We start from the raw sequence: 22,360 nt of genomic DNA, 5'->3' as shown, positions 1-22,360 counted from the left end.
GGTAAGCGATCGTCTTCGCTCGAAATACTCGAGACCCGAGACGACGACATACAGATCAACGAGTTTACTTTCGATCTTCTGCGTGGACCGTGCCCGTTTTCTTCTCAAATTTCTTCACCGATTGGCTTCACGATCCACAGATTTTTCAATATTCCGATCATTTTGCTAGCCTACATATTTTCTATGGATTGTGTTTCGTGGTTAGACGGTCGAGTGAGCTCGTCAATGTATTCTAGCCGGTATGTATCCAAGAAATAAATCAAGCGTTGCTAAACGGAATCCATCTGTTAACCGGCTGACACCTCTTTGTTTTTGTCTTAAAGAATGCTTGAATTAGAAATTTGTTTGTTTTGTAATTAATATGATGTGCCGCCTCAACAGGTATAGGACGAAGATAGCTGCTACCTAAGACAAGCAGAAAGGTATTGAAACATAAATTCGAAACATAAACTTAAAACATAAAAGAACAAAACAAATTGCATTATATTTTATCGTATTATAATTGTCATAATCATACTATATCGTTTAAAACAGTTTCGATATACTTAAACAAAAGCAAAGAACGTTTTAGAACTTATTTTACATAAAAGATAGGATAATTTATTGTATAAATGTAATAGTAGATCTAATTTTTATTTCCAAAGTCTGCTTAATTTATTAGAAATATACAAAAGGAATACATTAATATGCGTTCTTTTTGTGCATTCCCTTTTTCTTCGTTACTTTGTTCTTAGTAAGATGCTTTTGTTGAAGTTGGGCATAGTCGAAGATAAGAATGCTTTGATTCGTGGAAGCAAAATCGACGGATAATACAGGAAAAGATTGCGTTAGTCTCAGAATAAGGTACAACAGGTTACATACAGAATATTAATATGCATACACGATATAAACTTATGTACGACGCATGGTATCATCAAATATCCGTAACACCTAAAAAAATCTAGCGTTTTTTGCCTAGTTATGGAACGTGCAGATTGCTTATAAGATTCACGTTCAACTAGCTGGAAACCAGCGTGGTTCATAGAGTTTTAAATATTTTATACGCTTAATAGTAAACAACTCGCTATAATATAGCGATGTTTAGTTTACTTTATTATCAACAATAATCAGCTAAAACACTAATCATTCATCATCATTCGACGGATGTAGTTTTCGAGGTAAGATTGAGTAATGACATATACATATACTTATGTTTATCGCATTGTTTATCACAATGGACACATAATTTATCAATATATACATACCTTGCTATCTTTAACACCAAGATATTAATTTCACTCTCTGCAAAAATAATTGTGTTTGTAATATGTTTGAAAAAAGCGAGAATTTTTTAAACTTGCTACTATTTAAGATAGTAGATTGACTTTCTTAGTTTTCTTTTTCTTTTTGAAATTTTGACGATACATTATTTCGTATGTAATCTATCATATGTTTGATTCAATTTTTAGAGAGCCTAGTTATATCGAAATTGGAATATTTATCTTCAAAGTGGATAGTTTTAACACGTAATTCCTATGGTAAGCAGCTGCAAAAGTGACTTTTTGTAAAATTACGAAAAAACCGTTCTTACAAAGTCGTTAAGAAACCAATGTGTTATGTAAAATGGCTAGACGAACTTGTTTTTAAAGAAGAATTTAGCCCTTGTCTCATCGTTTTCAAATGAAAGTAATGCGAGATATATCGTAAAGATAATTTCGGCGTCGAAAATGCCGTATATTATGACGCGAAGTTGCCGCTATGTACATTTATGAATTATCTGTTAGTGTGCGCGCGCGTAGAAAGTGCAGACAAGACATTTCTTCGTAAAGGATAAATGTCAGACATGCGCGAAGAATATGACTTTCGAGTCTCAGCGTGTTTTACTTTTGAGGGATATTGTCGCGCGCTACAAGTACCTTTATTACGAATATACGTAATTTAGCTGCGTAATATTTAAGTTGTAACACCCCTGGTCCGCGGTGTCGAGACGCGTTGGTGGGAGGTAGCCACGTGATCGAGCGCGTGTTCAACAATAACAGCTGCACTGTTGCTGTTCCCTCAATTCACGCTCAGCCACCGTCGAAGTCGGTTCTTTTTCATCAATCTTTTCCAGTGCGAAGCTACTTAACTGGTCAGAAAGGGAAACGGAAATATCAAACGTCTTATTAACAAAACTGATTAACCTGATTAACCAAACTGATTGACTGTTAACTGATTCGAACTAGTAAGTTTACGTCATAAACTTTTGTGAAAATTGAGTTGGTTAACGTGTCGTAATTTCGATCGAATATATATCGATCGATCGATCCGTTCGATGAAATCGAATCGTGCCGCGAACCAGATCGTGTTGTAATCGATAAAATATATAATCGCGTGGCCGGGTTGTGGGCCGTGGAAATCGGATTTTCAGCGTCTCGTTCGAAAATAGAACGAAATTTACGACTTAGGAGCCGGTGCTCGTGATCGATGTGCACCTGCAAGGAATAGCGTGGGATGCTGTAAGCCAAGGCGACTGCCGGCTAACATCGCAGCTACTTGAACGTGAAACGTATCGACAGGGAACGATAACCGAACGAGGATGCTTCCTGCTAGAAGATTAATCATTGCCGTGTTTGGTGTTTGCTTGTTGACCGCTCTTTTTGAGGTAAGTAAGCGTTTAAGATCATATAAGCGTACTTGAAGGAACGACTTTTGTGAGATTTTTAAAAGCAGTGATTTTTCTTCTCCTTTTTTCTACTTAATGTCAACAGTTGCTTAAAAATGGTTGAAAGCATTCTCTAGAAAAGTGAACTCGTTGGAATTTTTGTAAGATCATTCTACATAGAGTGTATAATTTATTTTTGCATGATAGGACATTTCCTATATCGGTATATCGTAAAACATGATTTCGAAAAAAAGGTAACGTTAGAAGGCGAAGGCAGAAAAGTATATACGGAATCGAAAACTCGTACCGAACATAGAGAATTAATTAAACTAAATGCAAACTTATATATATATAATATATATAATATATATAATATATAATATATATAATAATATATATATATATATATATATATATATATATATATTCGATCAACCTAACCCCAATCAACGGAGAGATTTAGAAACTAATTGTCATCTATGATACAACTGTCAACTTTTTTAAGCCAGAGTACATAATTTGTTGGTTGCATTTATCGCGCTCTATAAAGAACAGATCGTTTCACGATATTCTTTTTGCCAGCAAAAAAGATATTAGCTTGTTTTGCCTTTTCGTACACGCTTTTTATGGTGTGAGCTTGCTATGTTGATGGTGTGATCGTGAGCTTTTTTTTAACGTTCCCTCGTTTTATTCCATTCGCTCGACAGACATTTTCTACTCGTTGGCATAATGCTAGCAAAGCCGCTTACTGAAGCCGCTTTTGCTCTTACAATTAACGGAGAAGAGGCATTATCGTCGTTGTTTACTATCTACCTGTGGATTAAGAGTCGCGTAGAGGAAGTGGTGACGATGAAATTATGAAATTATTTTCTTTCGTGTAGGTCGTTAGAATTTTTGTTGAATTCATCGTTCGCATCTACGTAACCTATACTGGTCTAGAGCAATATCTCGTACATTTGCAACCGTTTTACGCAATCGTGATAAGCTGAAAGCTAGACCGAGCGAGTACGGCTTTGTAAGTACATATGTACATAGGTATGTTCGGAGAATAAAGAAGCACGGAAGGAAACGAATAAGTCTCCACTGATACGTGTTTTGAATTAGCACTTAATCCGAGTTATCTTAAACTTATATTTAAAGGATCTTACTAAACGTTACGATTTATACGTTTGTAGTAGATTTGAAAATATTCCCTGGTATCGACTGCCACTTTTAATGCTTTTGTACATATTTCAAATAAAAACAGGTAAATATAGAACGTAATTGTTCTTCCATGACAAATTCAATTTTATTAATTGATAAATAATATTTATAAGATTGAATCAATTGATAAAAAATGAACGAGTGGAGAAGTTACACGGTTTATTTCGTTCTAACGAGAGTTTCAGCTGGTGCAGAGACAGGATATGATTTACGGTCGAAACAGGATGAATTGCGTAAGAAGCGTGTACGATCTTGAGCCACGGAGGAAACGATAATTCTCGACAATTACCGCTGATCGTTGGTAAATATTTAGGGGGAAATCGATCGAGGGAATAAAGGAAAATAAAGTACGATCGCGATATCAGGCGTTTCGAACCTCGACGAAGACTGTTCTCTCGACCGATTGCGAAACGGTGGATTATCGGTTTCGAGGGATATAAAACGCGGTGCTATCTCGTTTCGCTTCTACCATCGCAATTTTCTTCGTGCTCACGGTAATTAGAGGAATTAGGGAAAGTGCGAGGTGTTTTATCGTAATTATAGTGTTGGAAGGGAGCATTTTATTCGCGTCACGTCGGCCAGCGGCTATTCTTACGATTCTACGTAGATAAAATAATAAAAATGTTTGGATTTGAAAATGATGCTAAATCGAGTAGAAGTACAGAGATTGATTATGAAGACAAGTTCGATAATCGTAATATCGTTATATCGTAATATCGATATCGTAATATCCCAAATTCTGACGATAACACGGGTTGACATTAATAAGATCAATAAGATTAAGAGATCGTTTCACGCGGGAAATCTTGACAAGTTGCGGAAAATCTTCGAGAAAAACGTGAAATACACTCTACTCGAAGATTTCCGGAAACTATATATTTCCGCGCTTCGATGTCTATTCTTTGGCCCTGTAACGGGATTTTCCTCAGAATCAAAGAATTCTAGCTCCGTGTCTTCGTATCCTATAATAGCGCTAAATACTTCAAAATCGCGAGACAATTACTCGAGTCAGCCACGAAGAAAGCGGATAAAAGAATAAAGAAACTAAAGAGCGAGCCAAAAGCAAAGAAAGAAAATAATTGTCGATGAAACGAGAGGGGAAATGAAGCAGACATTTAATTGCGTAATTGCGAATTTTCACCCTTCTTCTACGGGCTAATTATCCTCGCTGCAGAGATCATCGACGATAGATAAAGATCGGTTCTCACACGGGTCTCGTTAACGACACTCGCAGAAGAACGAGAAAGGGGATGGAGACTGGTCAACTCGAGGGAAAACAAAATAAAGAAATAGAAGAGAAGAAGGAAAAGGAGGTGACAAGGGGAGAAAGAGGACAGGCAGCCGTTTATTTCGAGTACTTGTGTACGTAAGTGCATGCATATATGCATTAGGAATCAGGGCGAAAGGTGGACGTACAACGGAGATAAGATTTGCGAGGGGCAACTTGGCGAGCGAGGCGAAATTAACGAAAGCTGGCGAAACGGAAAAGGGATGGAGATGATAGGATTGGGGCGAAAGGCGAAAAGCGCGACGTGGGACAAAAGCGGAGACCAACGAGTGCGACAACGACGATCGCCTGGCCAGAGAAACAAAAGGAGACACGCGAAAACGGAATAGAACGTTAAACGAATAAGAATGGAAGAGACGAAAAGTAGAAGTAGACGGGTGAAGAACGAAATTCGGATAGGATATATGCACCGACGTAAACAAAGAATCGACGAACACTTTTTGTATAAATGTGTTCGAAGAACTTTGAGAAGAATCGTCTGCGTTATCGTCTTTGACGAGCTTTTCAGTCAATTCTCTATGCCAAATTTACGTATAAATTTAGTAACAGCTCTGTGCTCCGTGCGAATAAAAAATCTTACTCCGTTACTACTCGCACGAACGAATCACAGGTTTTGTTTCATCGCAACTAGAAAAGAATTGAACGATGATTCGAACAAAATTTACTTTTTTCATAAATACGACCATATGCCGAAAAGATAGAACCGGCAAATGAAACGACAGCGAAACGGAGGAAGGAAAGGAAAAGAAAGAGAACGAAGGGAACGAAATTTTTACGAAGCTACGTAGAACGTTGATTTAGGAAATGCGAATGAAATAAAACGAAGGAAAAAAATAAATAAAACGTAGGAACGATAAGAGAAAATGAAACGAATTACGACGGATGCGGAAAATTACCGTGGTAAAGTGCAATGGAATCCAGTTGGAAAGATGAACGGCGATGAGAAGCGTGGACGCGAGAAGTCGTGGGAGCTGACAAAAGGCTAGCTGTTGCTGAGAAAGCTCGTTTCCTCTCCTATACCTATATTATCTATGTAGGTATGTACGTTGTATACGTTGGTAGCCGTTGCCGCGTGTACTAACAAAGTGCGAAATGTCGTCACTGTCCACTTCGCTTGACGCGTTAAGGGTGGGGTCGGTCCTGCGATATCGTCGACCATCCAATATCTTGCGAAAATTATTTTAAAGTTGGAAAAGCGAAGGGCGGTGTCGAGGATTATCGAGTCGTCGAACGTACATCTACGATACGTTTGCTCGCGATAGTAGCCTACTCGGACGGTTTCTTCATAGAATTTTTATTCGATTCGAAGATCGGTATCTTGGTAATCGAAGGTTAGAAGAGCGATAAAGATTCTTAACGCATCGAATACTCGATACGCAATTGCTGGTCTTTTAAATCTATGAAATTTTCATAAATTCAAAACATCGTACGGGAGTGATTAGCGCTGTGAGAATAAGCTTTTCCATCTTTCGTAATTCGATTCTGACGGATTATTATTAGAAGAAAAACAAGAGAAAAGAATCCGTCTTTACCTTTTAATTCGAAGAAATCGAGTTAAAAAGCATGTTGCTCGAAGTACTTAAATTACCGATATTTTCACGATGTTAACGAAATTAATTACACACGGTGGCTCTATCAGCATCCTAACCTAGTGCTATTTTATTTCAAAGTTTAGAATATCATTATTGTCAAGCACGTCTTTTCACGACTGTACGTAATTTAAAAAAAAAAAAAAAAAAAAAGAGAAAGAAGAAAAAAAATGATCAGCGAACATACGCGCCATACGAATTGCAAGTTTCGAGGATGAAAGGAAATGGATGATTTAAAAGTTGCGCTGTAACTTTTTGACCTAGTTTTAACGTTCGTTGATCGGCTCTGTTAATTCGATTCGAGTGCGCTCTTTGCTAAAGCTACTCGTCCAACAAATTAATCCGCGTTAAATAAAATCGCAAACTAAAAGAAAAAACAGAGAGCACCATATTTGTACAACTTTTCTCCTCGTTTCTGCCCCCCCCCCTGCCCCTTCTGAACTACGTCCCTTGTAAAATGTAAAATGTAACGCGTAAAATAAAAGACACGACCGTTCGCGTTCGACAATCCTACGGAAGAACGCTGGAACGTTGTCCCAACGGTGTGGAAGCCTGGTTTCGCGTGCGTTCGTTCGCGTCGTGTCGCGTCGCCATAAATGGGTCGCCTTTCACGAGAGAGCGTCCCATCCTCGTGGAAAGGTTCGCGGGCCCATGGAATATTTAGCGATTTTAGCGAGCAAATTCGTGTCTATGCACAAAGCGCATCGCTAACGTGGAAACCATCTCGCGTGCACTCGAGAAACGGATTAACGAGGGACGGATACAGACGCGGATGGATCATCGAGCAGAGCGTAAAATGCCACAGCGAAAAATTCGCACGGCAACGAAAATGTCCGAGAGAAATCGAAACGCTTCGGGGATTGTGCGCTGTTACTCGGAATAAAATAAAAATCGAGCCGCGCGTGAAACTTTTGAAACCGGATGGGAAAAGTACGTCGTGCCGCTTTTTCGCCATTTTTCTCCCCTTTTCCTCCTCTTTTTGTGGAACGTAGTAGACTCGAAGTGCAGAGCGTTTTCGAAATTTTTTCAAGCGCTCTTGAAAGAGAATTTTTTTCTTTTTTTTTTCTTTCACAGCATCCTCCGACACGGCATTCTCGAAAACGCTAGTTGGAATTCTTGACGGAAAGAAATTTATTACAGCAGAGAATAGGAATAAAGTAGCATATAAATATCATAATAGTGCTGTAGATAAGCTAGTAATAATTGAAAAAAAAGGACACTGGCCGGTACTATCTCGAATAAACAACGTTTCGTAAACGAGTGCCTAGGCTCTTTCAAGATATACGAAGACACGAACACGGAGAACGGAAAAACTGTATATTACGTATGTACGAACGAGATGAAAAGAGAAATGCGAAAATGTTTAAACGTAAACGAAATGAATTCGGAACGTGTAAAGGCGAGGGGGAAGAACGTATGTATACGTGCGCACGTATGTATATATATGATATATTTATAGACAGATATATACGTACGACGAAATTGTGTCGTACGAATAAAACCACGTAACGTTAATCCATCGATAAGTATTCGCGTCTAGCTATTTCCCTTCCGAATACTTTAAGCCAAGATAATTGCAGACGGAGAATCTTCAACGTCTTCAATTTCACTGCGAGTCAGGGAACGAGACTTGGACGCTTTTATCGGAAGAAAAATCTTGCGGAACGCGAATTTATTACATGCACACACACACACACACACACACACACCACACACACGCGCGCGCGTAAGAAACAGTCTAATTACTCGTAAAAAGCGACTCATAACGAAACAATAGGAAAGATTTCGACGATAATCAAAGCGCATGCAGCATTTATCGTGTGTAGACTGTGGCGAATCGACAAAGGTCGCCTCCGAGTCCGTTGGGAAGCCCATTGTGTCGAGTTAGTAACGCAGTGGCGCGTGTGTGTGCACAAAAATTAATGAATCGAGCGGGTCAGGCGGAGCAGAGAGCATCAGTTTCAGCGGCAATTTCAATTCCTCTCGCTCCGGGAAACTTTGTCTCGCGAAAGCAAAATTAAACGCTTACATTCGGGGAAGACGCCGCGAGCCGGTGGCAGGGCAGCATCCCCGAAGAACCTATCGCTGCTACAATGTGACGCGTAAGCGATCACGGAGAAATATTCTAATTTAATATTTATCGTAGATACGTATACCGTGATTCGAACGAACGTACGATACGGTTGCGACGCGTGCGCTTATTAATACAAATTGTTACTAATATCATCGTTACGATGATAATGATATCGTCTTAATTAACGTCATAGTCGATGTAGTCATTTAGAAGAGATATCACGTTCGGCTAGAAAACTGTTACGCTACTTAACCTAATTAGTTGCTTTGTAGATAGGAAAAGAAAAAAAGTTAAACGTTGTACTATTACGTACATACGCGAAGCCTCGTTGGCGAGTACCAGAACATGGCGTACGAGACAGATATGCCGATATAAATCAGGCAGCTTAACGTTATTGTTGTTTGTATCAGCCCTGCATGTACCTATGGGAGAACACGACTGACGTCTACTTGTAGGTTGATGGCGCGTGGATCGCAGCAAGGGTCGGGGAAACCGACGCGACGGGATCGCCGGAACCGACGACTTCTCGTTCCCATGGCATGCTAATGAGCCTCGTAAACCACGAAATACCCCAGTGAACTGAATAGCTTGCCGACGATGTATATAAGAAAACAGCTAGCGTGCTAGCTAAAACTCTCAACTAATATCGCAGCTTTTTCATATATTTCATAGCGTTTCGTTATGCGATATCTTCACGCAAGAAGGAGTCTGCCGACGAATCGCGAATAATTTTGCCTTTTTTAGGGAAACGCTTTCTCGTAGTAGATACGCGAGTCGATCAAAGAGTCAGTCCTTCTTTTTTCTTCGCATGTTTTGCGTGTTTTTCGAGGAATTTATAATAATCGTTTTTTCCACGACGCTTGTTCTTCCGAAAAGATCGTGGGTTGGTCGAGCGAGTGCCATCGGAACAGAGCGACCACACTCATCACTGGCAGATTGTTTTCTTAGCCGTGACCGGTCGCTAAGCGTAAAGCTACGTCGGTGCTCGTTAACTTTGACCAGCTCGTTAGCACGAAGCAACTCTGAATTTTGGTCCGCGAATCAAGCGCCTTCTACAATTTCCGCTCTAGCTTCCCTTATGTTTCCTTATGTTTCTTCGATATATAATCATCGCGCGGATTCTCGTTTTCTCTTTGACTTTGCTAGCCGCGCAGCTACACGATACACGATCGCAGAGCAGTACGCGATGTCATTTACAAGCGATCTCGACCGTTTCGTCCCTCGGATGTTTCGTCGGCTCGAATGAAATTGAGCGAGTTGAATCGAAAGCGATAAACGAAGCAAGCGAACGATACGAGTATACCTACGTGTTAAGAAATAGCATGACACGTATGTATGGGTTTCGAGGGTCGGAACGAAAGTAGAACGAAAGCTTCGGAAAGCAAATTGACAGGGAGAGATAAACTGCTTTCATCGAGCGGATCAAACGGAAGACTTGTAAAACGACGATATTATCTCGCTAAGTAGGTACTTACAAGTACAAGTACGTACAAGTGGAATAACGACCAGGCATTTTCGACTTGGTAGCTCTTGCCAATTTATCAACTACGATAACCGAGATGTACCTGGCTCGCGTTGTTTATACGACCGTATTTTATTCTATCCCGATGTTCGTCTTTCGCTTTTCCTTTTTTCTCCTTTCTTTCGGCAAGCGAGTGCAACGCGATTTTTTGAAAAATTTTCTCTAAAGAGGCGCTGCGCAGCAAACGGCCCTCTAAAGTCTAAAGAACCGCGTTCCCATTTCTTCCGTGGCGTTGTGAAAAGAGTCGCCGGAAACGTGGCTGATCTTTTTTTTCCGGGTCTGAAACGAACTGCGGACTCGTTCTCTAACCGAAGTCAGGCAAACTGGTGCAACAACTTATGCGACAAAACAATTGAATTTAACTCGTTCTTTTTTCTTTAACTTTTACTTCTTTGGTATACAATTTTGCAAGTTCTCCGTTTCTAGCTTTTTAAATTATTTTACTCGACGACTACGTCCGTTAAAAAGCGGTTGACGCGTGGACGTTAGTCGCGATTCCAATCGATTGGAACACGAAGTATACAAAAGGAAGAAAGAAAAAAAGAATATTACTTACGGCTTTGACGGTTTACCTTGACGGTTGAAGAAATCGGCCGGCAGAGAAAAATTCGGGCCAGTATTTTCCTCCTATGTATACCTCGCGTTACCTAGGTATATTACGATATCATTCATTCATCATCGCGATCATTTTTTTCAACGAAACGAAAAGATCGTCTCTGGTCGACCAGCTTCGAGCAACGTTAAAATCGACTAGCAAAAATTGTGACTATTTGCAACGGTCTCCAAGCATGTCCACGCCCCTTCGTTCTCATACGTTGGATGAAAAGGCAACTGCGTAGGAGGCAGTTTGCGGGCCGCAGGGTCTGCAAAAGGAGGAATCCTATAACCAGACCGAACCCGAGTCAAGTTTTGGATATAGGAAGGCGGAGGATCGAGGAACAATAGGGTGGTAGCAGAGATAATTATCAGAGTCGGCGGCGCAGCTGCGTCGTGTCGATTCGTTGCACCCTCGAGGCCGTACAATCGAGCTCGTGCAACAGTCAAAAGCCACGAGGAAGAGTTCAGCGTGCCGTGACACCGCACTTTGCCGCATTGGCCATCGTGTCCTGTTCGCTCGAACACGTGCGCAACCCTTTGACCAGCTCGTCGCCTTCAACGGGGCCTCTCCACGGGTCGTTGCATAAATGCAACAGGCTGCAACGGACTAGGAGGACCGTTCGAAAAGTTTACACCGGTGTGTAAGCGACGTTAAGGGACGCGCTGCTGTTGTTTTCGAGTTTCTGCAACTTTGGTCGAGGCACTCGGCTATCGGGCAAAAGAGGTGTGGTTAGCGGCGGAATTAGGTAAAGAGGAATTGGTGTACTCGCTGTTCGTAGCAGATACCCGATACTTTTTCACGTTTTCTCGTCGAATAAATTTTTTGTCTTTCGATGGCGGAGGTTAAACGAGGTCGTTCTGAAAAGCAAAAACCACACAACTGCTAAAACGATATTATTCTTTGTATTTATCTTTGTCCATTATCGATTCGTGTAATGCAAATGCGTAAGTAAGAATTGCCAAGTTCAAAGCAGCGGCAATAACCGTCGATGAATAAAAAATAAGTGTCTTCGTTGCGGCCAGAAGCGTAACTCGAAAGAGAATTACGATTAGATTAATGGCTTTAAAGATGCGCTTTTACGCGCAGGTACGCGCCTAGGAACAGAGAAATTATCGAGTGAAAAGGTATTTTGCATTTGCACGCGTGCGTTTCGTTTTCGGTCGTCGCTAGGACAGGAAGGTGGAGAGAAAAGGTTGAAAGAAGGACGAGCGGTGCACGAACCGTTGCGTAAACACACAGTAGGATACAGCTAGTAATTTGCTTACTACCACCGAAATATCCAAGCGAATCGACGAACGTTCGCGTAACGAAATTCCATTTATCTCGTGTTTATTATTCGTATATCGAGATCGAACGTAACGGGCAAAAAAAAAAAATAAATGTTCGGACTTTGTTTCTTTCCAACTGAAAACCAACGAACTAAATATAAATTCTTCGATATTACTTCTCGGTTTCTGTTATTTCATCCGTTATTTCAATTTTATTCGATATCATCAGGGTAATAGGTTTGCGAAAATATAGCTGCTTCTTTTAATCTCATTCGACGTTGAATAAACAGAATATCGCCGAAAGAAATAATTTTACGAACCGAACGACCTTACCGAGTCGCGATGATGTTACGAGTTACGATAAACTTTCTCGAGTTAAACCATAGATCGAAGGTTGACCGACCAGCTTTTCTCCATCCTTGCTTACGGTTACACCTAAATTACGAAAGATAGATAACGTACGTATAGGCGGAAAATATTCGAAAGCGAGCTGATCGCAACGGCACGGTGAAACGAAACGTCGTCGACGAACGTTCCTCTCTTAAATCGAGCGATGCTAGCGTTCCTGTGCATCCCTATTTCATAAATGCACCGGAGTGCGCCGATTAGAACGCTCGCTGTTTTCACTTTCCTCAGCGCGGATCACGACTCTCGACTAAATATCCTGACAGAGTAAAAGCATTACGAATTTATATCCCGTAATCGGTGCTCGATTATGAATTTCAATGGGAACTTTTTACTCGAAAAGACTAAGTATAATAACGTTTCGATTTCGTTACAAACGCGGTCCGAGACGCTGGCCGAAAATTCGTAATATCTACTTTTTCGACGGGTTAAACGCGCGGTTGATGTCATTTTAGTTACCATTTGGACTGCTCGTAAATGCAAAAAACGTGTCTGCGCATAAAGAGAAAAGAAAAGCGTAGTATACGTTAATAATTTGTGGAAAGATGTAAGCCGTTTAATCGAATACGGCAGAGTAGCGTTCGTTGAGCGATACTCGAGCAACGTATTCGACAAAATTGCGAACGCGTTATATGCGTATGCGTGTATGCGGAAGAAAATCCGACGAAATTTGAAATTTACATGGAAATGAAAAGTGGCCGGTAGTTGGAACAATTCAAATATGTTCTTTCTCTTTTGGCGTGACTCGAGAGCGGGCTTATCGATCGGGGCGTAAATCGAAAAAGAGTGGAACGATGTGGTTAAAAGGAAGGAAGGTTAGAATCGGCTAGAGAGGAAATTAAAAGAGAGAGAAATTTCTATGGCGCGCTACGACCAGGAAGGAGTAATTTTCAATCGGAATTTATCGGTGCGACGCGACGCTGGCATACCGGCGCGATGTGGCGCTGAAAAAAAAAAGGGGGGATACAAAAGCCACCGCAATTACTGCTTCCGCTTTGTCCGTCCTGCCGGAAGTCCTATTCATACTCGTCGCTATGAGCGCCGTTACTTCCGTCATTGTAGTTACGGACCTACGACCGATCGTAAATCATTCTCTTTCTGGTCTTTCCTCTTACGATTAGCCTTCCGTTGTAAAACAGTGGAAACGGAGTTTTACGCGACGCGTCATCCGACAATTAAGCGTCGATCGAAGTAACGATTAGTATCGTAAAATCGTAGAGGGGCAAGAAATAACAAATCGATCGGCTTTCAGCAAGAGGAAAGCAACGTCGCGCAAAATGCGTTGTCGACAATGTTCCTCGATGTTGCGAATCTTACGATGGATACGACCGAGTCTCGTGTTAGTCAGCCTCGACGTCCAACATCCAACTTGTGATGGATTGCGTTCGCAAAGACTTTGAAGTTGCGACGGCTGCCTCGAACGCGATAGATCTAGATCATAAGGTATCCCCTTATGGATGCAAGATGGTCTACCTGGACTGTAATCGAGTTTGAAGATGACGTAGTCCCGTGAAAGATCGCCTCCGAACATCTGTTTACGAAACAAAAGGTACGTCCTTTTGCCTCGTCTTCGGCTCGACAACTCGTATCGTACATGCGAGCCTTGCCAGCGTAAAATGATCGATTGCTTTCCATTCGTTCGAACTTAACGCCGAGGGAGCAAGAATTGCGTTTGCGAAAATCGCGTTTTGCAAACAGCTGCAAGATTTCAAACCGCGAAGAAAGCGGCGTAAGGAAAAGTTAGGATAACGCGAGTAAAGAAGAATCGAACAACGACGATCGTTATTATTCTTGGAAACGCGATTCGAGGCAGATTCGTTGGGTCGCGTCGCGTAGCGTCGCGTCGCGTAGCGTCGCGTCGCGTCGCGTCGGGAGGGGTGTGGTTACAAGCGCGGAGGAACGCTCGGAAATTGTTAAAGACCGTTTCGAACCGCGGCCACTCGGCCGTTTACGCCAGCTTCTTTCGACGATGCAATTTCCTGTTCGCTCGCCGTACCGCCAACCCTACTGTTATCGATTAAAGGCGAGGAGCCCTCCGGACACCACACCGTTCCGAGGCCATGCCTCACCGGTCGTCTAGAAAATGATGTTTTTCGCCTGCGCGAAGGCCCTTTAAGATCATCGTCGTTATTACGACTTGCGTAACTTATACGAAGAGAAAGAAGCGGTTTGCGGTTGATGTGCGCGTATCTGTCGCAGAGGGATGACATTTTCTGCAGGTATTCTCGAGTATTACAAATCGCAGATATAAATGAAAGACTTTAGCGATCGCACGTACGAATGGCGCGTGTAGCATGACTGAATAATCGTAATACGCGGAGTTTCGTCGTTGGTCTCGCGTTCACAAGCTGCGATAAAGAGAAAAAGGAAAAGAAGCAGAACCGCGCGAGCGGTAGCGACGCGTAGCCACCTGACTCGGGTCAACTCGATCTTTAAGTTGCTTTATTAATAAGGGGCTGACGTACCCGGCGTTGGGGCACCGCTGTTATTAACCCTTTTCACCGGACTTGTCTCGCCCGCAAATTGACAGGTTGCAACCTTACGCGAGGAGCCAGGATCGTGTTACGCCACCGATAAAACGACGCTCTAACTTACGAACGCGTACACGTTGCCTGTCTCGATGTATCATGCTCGTGCCGTTTGCCACGGCAATCTTCTTCCTTTCGGCGAAACACGCCTCCCACCTTTTTATCTGTTATCGATGAAAATCAGAAAAATCTTTGTCTTCGCTAACGTCTCGTCCGATTATATCGGATTCTTTGTCGTTTCTTCTTTTTCCAACGTAGTACGCGAGATGCTCTTTTACGGTATATTAACGCTATGACGTTCGATAGCCGGTATTTTCTTCTCGAAATAAATGGGTTTACGTTCGACACGCGACGAACCTTTGTAAGTAACGAAAGAATAAAATGTCAGAGTTGTTCGAATCTTTTCTTGCTAAATTGAAAAGCTGGCATTCGTATTGATAGAATAAATCGATGTTGTAAAACCTGCATTCGCGTTCAACGCATACGTAACGTTTGCGCGAAAGAACAAAGCTCCGCAGGACGATGTTTCTAATTGACAAACTCCAACGACGGTTGTTCCTCGCGAAAGACGATATTGGCTGCAAACAGGATAACGTAACGAGAATGATAATTCCGTCGAGCAACTTTATATTTTATAATTTATATTATTATATGGTTATAACTTATAGAGCTGGGACCAGAAAGCGAGAAAATACGGAACGTAATTTGGGTGAATTATCGGTTTGGCTCTTTGATTAAGTCCATTCTTAAGTCTTTTCTAGGTTTTCGCGTTCAAGAAAATTCTTCCATACTCTCCCGTGCTTATGGAATAGTGCGCGACATCGATCGAGTAATTTTTACCTTAAGCTTTTTAAACGGAGCAAAATTTAGACAAACGTGCGAACGAACGAAGAGTCGGTTAAAATTAATGGTCGGAAACGACGCGGTACGCGGATTACACGACAACCAGTAGGGTATAGGCATATAGAGTGTATAGGTATGTTAAATTCGACGAAAGATCGTGACAGCGATTAACGTCTCTTCTCGAGCGAATGAATTCACGACCGCGCGCTATCAATAGAGAATCGAGCGGTGGTTGCTGAACGTAAGGAGAAAATAAAAGAGACGAACGAGGTTTTACGAACGGACGATGGGCTGGCGCAACGACGCACCTGATGGCTCAGTGACCGTTGGCGCGTGCCAGCAACCGGCTGCTGCCAGCTGCGATCAAACTATCACTCGCTGCATTTCGTTCGTCGCTCTTTTCGTTATAAGCGACCATCTTCGCTCCTTCCGTCTCCATTGATTTCAAATGGCGCGGACGTGCCAGGCGAACGCGCTGCTAGAAATCGATAGAAATCAATCGCTCGAAAAAGTTCTTCGAAAAGAATTCAACTACGATTTTATCCCAACGAGATTCTTTTCTCATTTTGGCCATCTATCTTATTAACTTAACGATATCAAAAGGGAACGTTAAATCGATTTGGAATAAACCGAATCAAGTATTTGGCTGAAATTATTATTATTACGTATTTGAATTTTATTTTTAAAAGGAATTTCACTTCACCACTGATGCTGGACCGCGCACCGCGTCGATCTATTTTCTATAAAGTGTTTCAGAAATTCAGATCGGGCATTATTTCTTAGATATTGTTAGCTTATTTCTAAGAGATAAATTTTAACGCAGTTTCCTTTCTTCGATTTATCGAAACGAAACACGCTTTCAGTTAGTACGAATATTTTATTTTTCATAGCTGACAGGCCGTTTCACCGAAATCTGTGTCCCCTTAAACGAAATATCCGCACGCTTAGCGAGTATCGATGCGGCTCGATTCGTCAACGACGTATTATGCTTTTATCTGAATTACCAGTTACGTTACGAAGGGAAAGTAAAAGCGTGATTCGTTGGTGAACGGATCTGCCATTCGCTTGGGCGGTCGAAAAACAGAGAACGTTCTTTAGGATTGTTATTCGCGTGTGAAAAGAAACGAAGCTCACGTCGGACAGTCGTCGAACGTGTCGGAAAAAGGGTTGCACGTAACAAGGGCGAAGCTAAAGCCACGAGAAACCCTAATTTGCGCGTTGACCGAACGAGTTTTCTGGTATATCTCGATAGCGGTTTCAGGCGCAACGAAAGAAAGGCGCAAGGTGTTGGCCCAGTCAGGTGGCTTTATCCTTTGGCACCTGTTCTCCCGAGCTACACGGTACATTTAGAACAAAGCGATTACCAAGCCTGAGGTCTATTCGCTCGAATATAAAAGTCTATACTACTACCGAATAACTTTGTTAATTCTAATCGACGTAATCACGAAATAGTGGTATGATAGTACGCAAGTATGGAAGAGCAGCAGTAGTAAAACTCGTATTTCAAGTTTCCTGATAGACGGATACGTCGAGCTGTAATAAATTACTTTTGCCCTTCTAGCTTTTTCCCTTTTTCCTTTCTTAATATGCTTCCTAAAGAATATCGATACGATTTAAGCACGAAATTTCCAAATAATTAGAAATTCCGCTACATCTGTCGTTCCGTTACAGATCTTTTCGAAACCGGTTTGCATAACGGTTTCTCGAGTGTCTCTCCCTTTTATATCCATCGGCCGCGTCTTCTAAAACGATCGCTGCTCGATCGATCGAAAATCTAGAAAATTACAAAAACGTGGCTATATCTCTTTATGTAAAGTCGATACAAGCTTTCGATGTACATCGAATTGCCTCTGAGCGAAACGCATCTGCCCTTGTTCCAGGTGAGCGAAGCCAGGCCGCACATCAGGCATCAGAAAGACGGGAGCCATTGTAGCAGATGCGGTCCAGGCTGGGGCGCCGTGAACCATTGCGTCCGTGGCCATGACACCGAATGCGGCAAATGTGCACCAGGCACCTACAGCCCCCACCACAGCACCCAGCCCTGCTGGATCTGTTCTAGGTGCGGTCCAGGCCTGTACGAGGCGCATCCTTGCACTTCCAAAACGGATACCGTCTGCGATTCCTGTCACAGGCCTGCCCCGGATAATCTCGACTATCGAAACAAGTGTAAAGGTCGAACGAATTTGTTTCTCGCACCGGAGGACGCATTCGACACTGCAGAGCAGAGTATCTTGGTGAACGAACCCGATGGACAGGATCTGTTGGCTGACGGAGACAAAGTGCTGGAGAAAGACGCCGAGGCGGCCATTATCAATGGAGAATTTAATTCTTTGGAAAGGTTCTAGGACTGGAACCGTTTAGTACAGTTGCCGCTACTTTGTTTCCATTTTTAAGGAAACGCTTTCTAAAGATATTACCGCGTTCCGGTTAATCCGAACGAAAGAATCGCCTATTACCGTTAAGTTTTAGTCATCGATGATCCGCCATTCTCTTCTTCTAAAAGTAGTAGACAAAAATTCGACTTTCTAAGACTCGGCGATCTTCTAACATTCCGCGACAACTATATCTTGACGAACCGTGAAGGAGACGCTTTCATTTCCCGATATCCTTTGAAACGTTCCTACGGTTCTACAAGATCCTGTTCGGACGAGTAGATCGGGATTGGAGATCGAGAGGAAGCTTTCTCCTGGGATATCGGGTTTCCTTGAATCGTCCGGGGAAAATTGCAAGATCCAGCTGTGTGGAATACCGAATACTCTTTAGAAATTCATAAGACGAGGAGAGGACGATTAAGAAAGTTTTCGGCTTCGAATAGAAGCGGAAGATCGTGGATTAAGACTCGTTAGCCCCGTCGAGTTCGTTTGCAAGCTTTAAGACCGTGGATCGGATTGAAGGATTTTAAAATCGCTGATCGAATTTAAAATGTTCATCGAGAGAAAGATTGAATTATTAGAACACGTTATTATTCAAATGATCGATATCTACGCTTTAAGTTGAGGCTCGACTGGTTAACGTCTACTACTTGTCAACGCTGGTGCTCGTTTTTTTTTTTTTTTTTTTTTCTTTTCAATTTTCCTATTACGTACCTTTTTCTTGTACATTTTAATAGTATGTATAAATATTCGAGAAGGAATTGGTCGGCTTAGATCGATCCCTCGTTGCTAGTCAGTTAACCACTAAGTAGTCCGATAAGAGGTATCATATGGAATCGACACGAGGTAATATTTAAACAGCAGTGTATACCGTACGCGTATGCCGTCATAGTTCGACTCTAAACGTAATATATAACGGCACGTCATCTTCCACCGAGCGATATATTGCACCTTTGATGTCGACAGCTCGTTAATCATGGTACTCGGAAAGTCCAGTTCGTCATGGCGTTCGATCTCTTTCGACAAAGTATTTCCGATTGTCTCGTATGGGATACACTATGAGAATTTCGAACGGTAAGACTAGGAAGCTTGCGTTAGTTTTGAAACGACGTCTAATCGGTTACGTTAGTTTGCCAATTAATGCTAATAAATACGAGATACTTAGATGGTACTTAGCTGTGATTCTCTAGAGTACCTTTGATGAATATTCGGCATTTGCTTGAACCTAACGAGACAATCGTTTTAGCACGTTCTAAGTGTAGATTCCTGTATGATATAATATATTATAAGCATATTTATATGTATATACCCAAAGATCTCCTTCATATTGTCTGCATATACGCAAATTCTCTCTGCAGAATTCTTTCATTCGAAGAAGCTAAACATTCTTTCTCTTTCTTCTTTCGTGATTATTTAGAAAGCTGCCACCGTCTTGGATTTCGTCGATATTTTTAACATGTTGCCTATAACGTTAATACGTCGAGAACGACTTTTTCCTTTACGCGTAACCGACGCTCGGTCTTAGTTTCCATGATATTCGCAAAAAGAACCGTCGGTACTACTACGGTGAATTCTACCTGTAATCGTGCATCCGTGACAGCGTACGCGTTAGTATTGGTTACCGTATAAACCTAATCCAAACCTAATTCTTATCTTTTGTTTACAGCTTATATAGGTTTGCTGGGTTAGGTGTCGTTCTATCCGGCAATCAATACCAACGTGTGTATGCTGTCAGTTACTTACGAATATCGGTACCGACAGTTTCTTACGAATTTCTCAAATACTAAAAGATACGCGCCAGTAAACGCGTAAAGGAAAAAGTTGTTCGAAATGTTCGCTTCTACGATATATCGAGAAAATCATCGAAATCCAACGTGCCGGCAGCTTTCTAAATAATTGCCGAAAATTTGTATATCTGCATATCTCTAAATTTTCGAACGACACTATGTGTCGAGAATTAGTATTCGAGAAATTGCGAAGATCTCTTTAGAAAAATACGTTGTTATAGGACGAGCGTATTTCGATGTTACTCGATATGTATACACGCCATTAGATATGGTCCGTGTACGCAAAGCGTGTAAATACATTTCTGTAAATATAGAAACGACGACGGTACGATTCAGTTGCTGTGTTAAAATCTGTTACAACAATGGAAATGAGCATTTCCGTTATTCGCCCAATAATTTTGTTTTGTTTATCGGACTTTTGCGAATGTTGCGATTATATTTTTTTCTCCTACGTTGAAACAATTAATGAAACAAAAAAATACTGCAAAAGGTTGCAATGTTCGAATATCGTGCGTGATGCTGATCAATTGTTTTTAGTTTCAACGAGGTGAATGATCGAAAACTCAACTCTTTTAGTGAAATGTTCGCCGCTCGAAATATTTAATATTTATTTATCAGTTATTCGTTTTATCTTGACTATTTTGAGAACTGCATCTACGTGTAGTAGTATCCATATAAAACCGAGATGTTGTGGCAGATTAACATTTTCCTGTGCTGTATAATTCAAAGTCGATTATTCGCGTATATTTCGTTGCCGGGCGACTACAGCAGGCCGAGACGCGTGGATTTTCGCACAGACACTGTCGAATCTCGATCACCGATGGAAATTCACGAAAGCACCATTATACTTTTTATCTGTTTTATTTATTTACGCCAATGTTCGTTCCTTCGATGGACGTAGCCGCAAGAGACACGTCTACTATATGGACACAATAAAGTACAGACATAATACTCTACGTAAGATCTTCTTTGTTTTCATACAACCTTCTGCTCTATCATGTTCACGCTCGAAAAACCATATAAAGAGCCTATATAGTGTATACACGTTTCTTCGATGCTCAAATATACGATTATATAGATATAACCTCGAAGTGAAACTATTGTCGCGTCTTGACGAAGTACATAACATTTCGTATCAGGTATTATACGATTCGTCAAATATTAATCGTTATCATTTGAATTATTTATGCACGATGCGCTACGATGTATATATACACGATAATCATATGATCGGAGAAAAATGAAAATAATTACTCGCGAAATGCTACAATATATGGGTCATATACATATGTGCTGTTCGACGATAGCTTTATTCTCTATTCGCTTTTATCCGTAAAGGTGATAATTTCGATTTGCATTGAAAACGATACGTCGTCACTTGGTATTAGCAATTGCAAATACTCGAGAATCTCGAACGATAACAGTAGTTTCACCGTAAAGCCGAAATTCGAATATTCAACATTTCAGGTTAGATACTAACTTCGCTCGATGTTGTGTTATTTCACTGCTACCGTGTTATATTAACATGATTCTAAGTCTTACATCATACATCTACGGATCTTAGAAAAATGTTATTCGTTTTATTTACTTTCTCCCGTAAGGATGATCTCAGTCAATCGGTAGCAATGGGGAACGTTTGCATTGTGGATCATATCGTAGTTTACAGTTTACGCGAACGAAATCTAGACAAGTTTGGTTACCTTGCAACAAGTTTGTTCGTGTGATCAAGAATCATTACATCGATGACGATGTCGGTAATATAATGCTCTATAAATGAAATGTGAAACAACGTCGTTATATTCTCGTGCGGTAAAATCTACCTATAAAAATAACTTACTGTAAAATATGCTGCAATGGGATCAATACGAGTACAAATAAAACATTCCTCGCATCGATTCAACTATGTTAATTATTTGTAATAATCAAGATAATCTCAACTATATGTCCTCTAGCCTTCTAAGGAACTTTGAAAATACATAGAAAATGTTCACTGTTCAGCTACTTGTTGTCCTGTCAGATCTGTTGTGTCCTTTGATCATGACAATTCTCAACGCTATGCTGAACGGTATATACAACGAAATTTTTGTAAGTTGTATCAACGTAACATACACACTTTCTTGCGGCAAACGAGTGATTTGTGTTTTAGTTTTCGCAATCCATACTTGACATATCACCGAACAATTCTTACGTAAAAAATGTGAAAAACGAGAAACGAATCGGTTTTATCGCTAAAAACACACTGTAACGCGGAACCACGTGT

The 22,360-nt window shown here is 41.2% G+C and overlaps 1 protein-coding gene across 1 annotated transcript; it reads left to right on the top strand.

Moving 5' to 3' along the window:
* Positions 1 to 1,974: 1,974 nt before the first annotated feature.
* On the top strand, positions 1,975 to 20,496 carry LOC117211903 (tumor necrosis factor receptor superfamily member 4-like). Its single transcript, XM_033456218.1, has 2 exons — positions 1,975 to 2,623; positions 17,822 to 20,496. Exons 1-2 carry the CDS (start codon positions 2,558 to 2,560, stop codon positions 18,284 to 18,286), a joined length of 531 nt encoding a protein of 176 aa, XP_033312109.1. The 5' UTR covers positions 1,975 to 2,557; the 3' UTR covers positions 18,287 to 20,496.
* Positions 20,497 to 22,360: the final 1,864 nt, after the last annotated feature.

This window comes from Bombus bifarius, unplaced genomic scaffold, assembly GCF_011952205.1.
Source record: "Bombus bifarius isolate JDL3187 unplaced genomic scaffold, Bbif_JDL3187 scf7180000008263, whole genome shotgun sequence".
NCBI classification, from domain to species: Eukaryota; Metazoa; Arthropoda; class Insecta; order Hymenoptera; family Apidae; genus Bombus; species Bombus bifarius.
The sequence above is the reverse complement of the archived record's forward strand: the minus strand, read 5'-3'. Positions and strand labels throughout refer to the sequence as shown.